The sequence below is a fragment of the Hyaena hyaena genome, unplaced genomic scaffold, assembly GCF_003009895.1.
Source record: "Hyaena hyaena isolate Hyena2069 unplaced genomic scaffold, ASM300989v1 scaffold_613, whole genome shotgun sequence".
Taxonomy (NCBI): Eukaryota; Metazoa; Chordata; class Mammalia; order Carnivora; family Hyaenidae; genus Hyaena; species Hyaena hyaena.
In genome coordinates this window covers 1212700-1221855 of record NW_024081245.1, presented here as the reverse complement: position 1 = coordinate 1221855, position 9156 = coordinate 1212700, and the positions used below count along the sequence as shown (strand labels likewise).

Sequence of the window (9156 nt, the reverse complement as noted above, 5' to 3'; positions counted from 1 at the left end):
CTCTCTCAGTGGATTCTGCGTCTTTTTCCTCCCAATCTCTCAGGTTTTGTAAGGTTTCCAATGGCTTCAGATCTTTTCTGTGTGATGTATGGGCGCGAGTGCAAGTACGGAGCTCCTTACTTCTCCGCCATCTTGCCCTCTCTCCCTTATTATAACTTTTTATACATGAGCAATAAAGTAAAATTGACAGAGTTTTAAAACAGAGTGTATGTTTGATTGGAACTAGTGAATGTAAAATGTAGATAATTCCTGAATTAGTTATCACTTAATACTACATGGGATGTGTTTGATTTACTAATCTTTCCCATATGCTTTACTTCATCAACTTATTGCAAGAAAATTCTCTAGAGAAATAGATTTCCCCTTACTTGTGAGGAGGACTGACTACCAAAAAACAAGAACTTCTAAGAAAGGTCTCATGAAAATCTTTTTCTCTGCACAATTCTGTAAGTGCATTTTCCCTGCTAGCTTTCATTTAAAAGTTTAAATATTAGGCAGGATGCCTGGGTGGCTAGGTCGGTTAAGTGTCAGGCTTTGGCTCAGGCCATGATCTCATAGTTCGGTGGTTTGAACTCCACTTGGTGCTCTGGCGGACAGCTGTGAGCCTGGAGACTGCTTAAGATTCTGTCTCCCTCTCTCTCTGCCCCTCCCCTGTTTGTACTCTATTTCTCTCAAAAAGCAATAAACATTAAAAGAATGAAAGTTTAAATGTTAAATATTAAAATACTAGAATATTTGAAGAATTGAAGTTTATAGTGCTTTTAAAGAATTTTTGAGGGGTGCCTGGGTGGCTCAGCCGGTTAGGTGTCTGACTTAGGCTCAGGCCATGATCTCATGGTTCATGAGTTTGAGCCCCACGTCGAGCTCTAAGCGTTGATAGCTCAGATCCTGGAGCCTGCTTTGGATTCCATGTCTCTCTCTCTCTGTTCCTCCCCCACTCATGCTCTGTCTGTCTCCATCTCTTTCTCTCTCAAAAATAAATAAACATTTAAAAAAAAGAATTTTTCAATTCCAAAATGATCCTATCTTGAGAGAGAGAGAGAGAGATAAACAGAATGAGTGGGGGACAGACAGAAAGAGAGGGGAACAGAGGATCCGAATTGGGCTCTGCACTGACTGTAGCAAGCCCCATGTGGGTCTCAAACTCACCAACTGTGTATCATGATCTGAACTGAAGTCACTCAACTGACTGAGCCACCCCAGGTGCTCCCAAAGTGATCCTTTTTAATAATTATTAATGGTGGGTTTATTTTTTTTCTTCTTCCACAAATTTATGGGAATGCTGGGCAATATACCTTTTCTCAAATTCAAAATTAAGGGTTTTTTTTCTTTCATTTTTATAGATTGCAAAAACAAACATTAATTTTATTGATTTATTCACATCCCTAGCAGAGCTTTCTGATTGGGTCTTAATTGAGACAACCATACTTACCAGGCCATGTCCTTGAATTTGACATAAGCTGATGTAACACAGCTTAAGTCGGTAGGCTTTTATTGACCTATAGCATGGTTTCTTTGATCAATTCGGATTGTCTATCTTATTTATTTAAGACCCAGTTTAGATTACCTCAGAGTGTAAGTCACTTTGAAGTTTTGGAAAATAGCTATTAGGGCCACCAAACAGTCTTTTGTTTTTTGCATTGTTGCTTGTGATCTATCCCTGGACCAGGGACAGTAAATGTGTGTGCTATCAAGATATCACGTAGACTCTGCTTACCTAAAAACGAGGCTCCTTCTCCTTTCACTATGCCTAAGGACCTTATCAATCTTTGTGATGTTTTACTTAACCTTTTTCTAATTTTTCAATGTCACTTGTAAACAACGAAGCCAAAAGTATCTAAAGAAGAATTGGCTAACACCTGACTTTGTGTTTCTGTTTAATGAGAACGCTGTGGTAATATCCATTTATTGAGAGGTCAAATTGACAAGGGCAGCCATTGGAAACACTGCCACTATTCACAAGAGCTCTCTAATCAGCAACAAGCTGGAAAGAAATTGAACCTTTGAATAAATAGTCAAAATTCCTCCAAAGAATGAGAAAACCGAGTAGTGAGGAAATTGCACGGTAGAGGACTTTGTCCTTTCTTTCTCTCCCTTTATGCCTCTCTCTTGGAGTTCTCTTCTTTCCATCACCCCTGCCATGTCTAGCCCTATTGACAATACATTCCTTTTTTTCTCTTTTCTCAGTGCTATTGAAAGAGTTGAGCATTTTTTAGAGGAAATGTAATAAACACTAAACAGAAAAAAATGCCAAAAGAGAAACAAAAGAAATGCAAGCAGCCCGAAAAAGCCAATCTTGCAAACTGTAGGCTCTGGAATGTAAGCAAACCAAATGCTAACCATGAAATGACTGGTGCAGGGCTAGGCTTCTTTCCACCATCTCCAATTCCTTGTGTCTGATTGTCTCATTCCAACCTGAAGGTCCATATAGGAGATTTCTTCCCAACCTTCTCTGTTTTCTCTCAGGGAAAGAGTTGGGGCTAAGAGCACTGTCACTCTTAGGCAAGTATACCCTTGGGCAGGACCGTGTGGACTGATTTAACCTGAAAAACGGAAAAGACTTCCTTCATGCACAGTTACAGAGCAAGAGCCACATCATTCTTTCTGCCTTCTCTTCCTTGTCCTCTTTCTCTTTAGGAAAAAGGTAAGGCCCCTCTTAGTCTTTTCTTGGACAATGCTTCTCTTTAGGCAGCAAACTAGGAATGAATGATGACAACAGAAAGGAACAAGACATCTCTATCCAGAGACATTTCCACGTAGAAATGGTGGGCAAAAATCTCGTCCCTGGTGAAGCTCAGAGGGTGTAAGTATGGGCCTTGCTCTATGACACAGGGTAATAATTTTTATCCATAATGATTCTGCGTCTTCAAGAGAGAGTTAAAACCATGGTTCTCAACCGCCCCCCAGGAGAAGCTTGGCATTGCCTGGAGATGGTTTTGGTAGTCGCCACTGAGGAGTTGCTACTGGCATCCGGGGTGGGAGGCCGAGGGTTCTCCTGCACGTCCTACAACACGACAAAGAATTCCCAAGTAAAACGTGTCAACGGGGCTGGGGTTGAGAACCCTTGCATTAAGACCTTAAAACATGAATACATTTTTAATGCATTTTAGAGATTGCTATTTTAAAATGACGATATGTTTTTAAGGTTTAAAGTCTAAAATGGGGCGCCTGGGTGGCTTAGTCGGTTAAGCGTCCGACTTTCGCTTAGGTCATGATCTCGCGGTTCGTGGGTTCGAGCCCCGCATCGGGCTCTGTGCTGACTGCCAGCTCAGAGCCTGGAGCCTATTTCGGAGTCTGTGTCTCCCTCTCTCTCTGACCCTCCCCTGCTCACGCTGTCTCTCTCTCTCTCTCCTAGAAATAAATAAAAATATTAAAAAAAAAAAAGTCTAAAGGAGTAACTTTAGTATTCAGGTGTGTAGGGGCTGGAGAGTATAATTACATAATGTCCCTTTATAATGAAACAGAAGCATCTTTATCTTCTAAATCCTCTGAACATCCATGAATATTTTATGGATCTAGGGACTATCTAAAAATGTTGGAGGAACTTAAGAAAAGCAAAATGAGTCCAATAGGGGTTTTTTTGCAAATAATTTTATATAGTGTAACCAATTTATTGACAGGTTTCAGGTTTTTGAGGGATAAACATGAAATATTTGTACTTTTTTTAATGTTTATTTTTGAGAGAGAGAGAGAGAGCGCGCGCGCAAGTTGGGGAGGAGCAGAGAGAGGAAGACAAAGAATCCCAAGCAGCTTCTGCTCTGTCTGTGTCTCAAACCCATAACTCACCCATGAATTCTGAGATCATGACCTGAGCTGAAGTCCATGCTTAACCGACTGAGCCACCCAGGAGTCCCTGTACTTTTGTAATTACTTTTCCCTCAACTGGCTTGGAAATGGCTCCTTTATAAGCAGTGGTTCTGATTCATTAATCTCAGTTAGTTGTGGTTGGTAGACAGTCTTAAGTTGGTATATGATTTAGTCTTTTTCTCAGTCTCAAAGTAAACCTCTTCTCCCTTCTCTTAGCACTGCTTGGAAAACCTTTCTCTCTCTCTCTCTCTCTTTTTCTCTCTTTCCCTCTTTGCACGTGTGTGTGTGTGTGTGTGTGTGTGTGTGTGTGAGAGAGAGAGAGAGAGAGAGAGTTACAGAGAAAAAGCTAGCCTGATTTGTTTGCCTCCTCTCCTTCAGATACTAGCTCCTCGTTGTGAAGTGTGGGGTGGGGATTGAGAGGGACAGGATGAAACCAAATGACTCCATACTTAACTGGATGAGACTGACAGACATTCAGGCTCCCCTAGGCCCTGGTGGCCCCTAGCTGGTGGCCTCATGCGGCACTCCTCTAATTTCCCTTCTTGGCTTCCTACTTCAGTGGTCCTGGCAAGACCACAGCCCACTAATCTCCAATGGCTTCCACACCCAACTCTCTGGCTAGTGGACTTGTATAGGAGCCACATTCCAGTCCCCCTGAAGACTGGGGAGTTTGTGCAGATGGGGAGAAGGCAGTCCCAGTCCCCTCTGTGAACAATACCTCACCAAACTCTCCTCATTTTCTCTCCTCCTACTTGGTAGCATGATGTGGTGATGCCAGCAGTCCTCTGCTAAGGAGAGCTCGTACCTAGACCCTGCCTCTCCCTTAAGACACCTTCTAACTTCCTAAGGGACTTTGCTGAGCTGCTTCCTTCCCTTTCGGAGTCTCTCTTTCTCCAGCCTCCTGGGAATGATGGCTCACTAGCTGGTTCTCTCTCCCCGAAGATCCGCACTCCACATGGGACTCAAGGGAACTCCTAGATGATTTCCTACACTACCTGAAAAGGTGGGAAATTCAAGGTCACAGCCACATTCCCCCTAACATTTCTCAAAACTATCCGGCCATCGAGTTCCCCATGGGACTGTCAAGGGCAGTCTTGTATGCTGATGAGGGTAGGGAAGGGAAAGGTCAGACAGACCCATACAGACAGACCCGCATCTAAGCTCTCCATCAAACTTGTCTTCCTTCCCCAATTCCCCTGGAAGCAGGGAAAGGCAGAAAAAAAGTCCTTGCTCTATCTGTTCACATTTCTTTTATTATTTTCTGTTGGCCTGGGTGGCAATTTTTTAAAATTTAAAAGCTAAGAGTTTAGTACCTTTCATCTTTGCTGTGGACATTTTCTCAAACATTCATTCTCAACCTTAGAACTATGTTGATATTATTGAGAAAGTTTCAAAAACAAACAAACAAACAAACAAATACAATCAAAATATCTGGGGAGCAAGGCCCAGCTATCAGAAATGCTTAGGAGCCCCTTGTGTGGCACTGATGCATAAGAGGGCTGGGACCATTGCTCTAGAAACACAGGTGGCCACTAGGCTTGGAGGGAAAGAAGATAACCACTAAACCTCATATAACATCCTGCCACAATATGCAGAAGGCCAGGCACAGAGAGGCTGAGAAACTTGTTTCAGGTTACATAGCTAGGAAATTTCAGTGTAAAGATCGAGTGGAGCCCTGAAGCCCATGTTCTTCTTTAATGTATTCGTCAGGTTCACGAACAAGAGTAGTCCACTTTATCTGTCTTTTCTTACTCCTTCTTCTCCCACTGCCCAAGGGCACCCTCAGCACCTTAATGAACAAGTGACCTGGAACTAGTTTAGACGAGGACTGTTGAATACAGCTTCCCTTTGGACATTTAAGATTTCCACTGCATCAGCAGAAAGATCAATTCTGGAGGAACAAACCAGGATCCCATCGATTTAATCAAACACCCACTCATTGTATTCCATGTGGAATAGCCACGAGAGATGAAGAACAAGAGGGTCTAGGTGGCTGTTCTGCTAAGCTTTAAGGAAATTGAAATTCACCATCCTATGTGACAAGGAAAAGGAAAGAAAAAGCAAAGTCTTCCTTGGCTAAACCATTATTTAGGGTCTATCAGAACATACCTGTTAATTCTTTCATCCTTCAAGACTCAGCTGAGGCAAACATCTTCACAGAAACCTTCCTTTATCTCCTCAGGGGTCTGAGTTAGGAGAATGTCTTCTGTGCTTACATGCTCAACACTTACCACACTACCTCTGGCACAGCACTTACCACACTACGTTGCTTTATAAAGTACCTGTTTATCTTTCCTTCTCACCAGACCATGAACTCCATGGGATCCAGGGAAAGAGGATCATGTCCTTTACTTGTATGCTTAGCCTCGAGCACAGTCCCTGGCACAGAGAATATATTCAATAAATATTTCTGAATGAATATCCGTATTTTATTATTATGAACAATGAAAAAAAGACATGGGGGTAGTGGCTTAAAATTTTATAAATCAGAAAAATGAGTCACAACTTAGATGAAGGCTAGATGACTCAAGCTAGAAAGTCATTAACTATTTTTAGTTCCTTTCAACAGCTAGAAGTCAACTCTAACCTGGTGTTTAATTTCCAGGGTAGAGAGGACCAGAACAACTAAATAGACTCTAAAAGTGATTTAATCGGGGTTGTTGATTTATTACTTTGTGCATCCATGGTCACTATCACCAAAGGCCCAGTGCTTAGTGGTCTGTAGAGTCATTTTTATGTTGCTGATTATAAACCAGGGACATTTTAACATAACAAAACCCACCAGCCATGCTTATACATGTGTTGTGAAATCACAAGTGTACTTTTTTTCAAGCAAAAGTGTAAGACCCCATTAAGGTTTGTTAGTTTATACCTTGACAGTAACCTGAGCATGGTTGCACAAGGAACCTACTGGTTAGTGGCTTATTCAATACATATTTTTTTCAGCTATGAATTTATATAAGGCTTTTTGGTGGGAAACGAGAGAGGGGTGTTGATAGGCGATACATACTTGACTCTGACAGACTTCAGCATCTATTTTAAGAGGAAAAAACCTGAAAAAAATAATGGCAAACCATTCAAGGCCAGATGTAAATAAACACTTTCATTTTACAGATGGGCATTTTGTGGATGTAAAGAGAAAGAGATCTGTAAGGACTAAAGATCTGAAAAGGTGGGCCACGAGCTGATGTTTCTTCTCTAATGTTATTGCCAGGTCAGGCTTGGAACAAAATTGTCAGTTTCTAGCCTTTTTTCTAAAAATGTGACTGCTTCATCAACCTACAGGAATGGTCTATAGGTCTCAAATTACAAAACATGTACACAGTCGATGCTTATTATTTGAAGACTCTATATCTGTGAGTTTGCCTCCTTACTAAAATTTATTTGTGACAGCAAAATCAATACATGGCTTTCATGGTCATTCCAGACATGGGCAGAGCCCCCAAAACTTGGGCCCACCAAGCCTGCATACCTTTCCAGCTGAGGTCAAACAAGGCTAAGCTCTACCTTGCTTCAGCTCTCAGACTCTGAACAAGTGCTTTTTCACAGACTACAAATATCCCATTTTTGTGCTTTTGGTGTGTGTGGGGAGGTGATTTTGCTATTTAAAATGGCCCCCATGAGGTGTTGCTTAGTTAAATAAGCTTAATAAACTTCACTCAGGTATCAGTTATAGTCATGATGGCCCTGAGCTCAAAATTAATGAGTCGACAAGACATAACTAAGGTATCTTTAACAGAAACACACATAAAGCAAGTTTATATATTGATCCTTTGCCAAAAATGTCGAGTGCAGAGGGTCACAGGATCCAAACTCCGTATTTCCACCAGGAGCTCTGGTTCAGTATTGTGCATCCACCCTCCCTCCCGTCTCCCTGGGGATTGGCCCTGGGACAGGGGGCTCCAGGACCCACTTCAGCTGGGTCAGGCATTTATTTGCAGGGCCCGAGCACGCGCCCTGAGCCAGGAGTGGGCGCCCTCGGCGCGATGCGCAGAGCGGTCGGCAGGTGGCGCCCAGCAGTGGGCTCCTTCTCCGCGTGGTCGGGGCCAGGTGGACCCACTGGACCCGGCGGAGCTAACCCAAGCGGCAGTGCGGGGCGGTCCCCGGGCCCCCACCCCTTCCACGCAGCGCTCGCTACAGGCGCGCAAGGGGAGGGCGCGGGCGGCGGGGCCAGCTGCGTCCCAGGCTCGGACACCGCTGCCTGCCTCTCTGGAAGCACCGGCAGCCTCGCCGCGCGCAGTCGGAGGTCGGCCACCATGGAGGCGCAGGCACAAGGTGAGTGGTCGCCCGTCGCCCTGAGGGTCGGGTCCTGGAGCGCAGAAAGGCGCTTTCAAGGTACCGGGTAACTTTGCTCTCGTACAGAGCGGATGGGTGCCATCTGCACAGGTCGGCGACTCCGCTCCTATCGGCACCTGCGGGATAATCCCTGCTCCCCAAACTCTGGATTTGCTGTGAGCCTGGGGCCGGTGAAGGAGATGCTAAATGGAGAGGTCCCTCTGCTGAAAATGCGTTCACAGAGTGCTCGATTTCTTTTCCCAGCCAGGCGCCCCCCGCTCCGCCTACCTCACAGGTGCCCGAAGGACCTGTTGTTCAGGGTCTGGAATCCGCAAGGCGATCCCCTAGCCCTCGGGGGAGCAGGAGGGAGAGCGCCTCCTCTCGCCTGGAGTCGTGGGCTCGCGTCCCGTCCCAACTTCGGGCGGAGCGGCGCGCGCCAGGGTGGTGGCTCCGTGGAGACCCGGGTCTCCCGGCTGCGTTGGGAGCGCTGCGCGGGGACTTGCCTTTTGAGACAGGAGAGCATTACCTGCCCGCTGATCTCGATCGTAGATGCGCCTGTCCGGGCTTCCCAGGTCCGGGAGCGACCTCTGCCTCCCTGGGCGCGCGGGGTCCCTGGCCGCGGTCTGGCGGCCGCGTTCCCCGCCACCTGCGTAGCCCGCCGAGAGGAGCCGGGGGCGGCGCCGCCTGGGGCAGCCGGGTGTCTTGGGGTCACACTCGGACCAGGGGTAGGGAACCCGTTTGGAACTGTGCGAGAAAGGCAGTTCATGGAGAAAGGAGCAAAGACCAGAGGTGGGCGGACGTGGAGCTCCAGGCGGGCAGGAAGGACACTGACTGCGGAGTCTAATTGGGAACAACGCCAAGAAGGGGTGGGATCCAGAGTTCAGCTCTCTTCAGCTTTGAAAACAATCACCGCTACCTTTCTGTCCCACTGCGGGAGAGTCTGTGCTGGCTTTTCAAATAAATAAAAGCTCGTTAAAAAAGGGGAGAGGGGGTGGAGAGAAGGAGAGAGGTTCAGGACCCTCTGCGCTCGCCCTTGCAAGGGCGGAAGCGTCCTGAAAGAGAGCCACTTGGTGG

At 45.7% G+C, this 9156-nt stretch overlaps 1 protein-coding gene across 1 annotated transcript in view; it reads left to right on the top strand.

Annotated features, from left to right (window-relative positions):
* The first annotated feature begins 7987 nt into the window (after positions 1–7987).
* TPD52L1 (TPD52 like 1) overlaps positions 7988–9156 on the top strand; it is a 103795-nt gene continuing 102626 nt past the window's right edge. Inside the window, exon 1 of the mRNA XM_039257351.1 lies at positions 7988–8082. Within this exon, the coding sequence (XP_039113282.1) occupies positions 8064–8082 (19 nt within the window). The 5' untranslated portion in view covers positions 7988–8063. The remainder of the gene's footprint in view (positions 8083–9156) is intronic.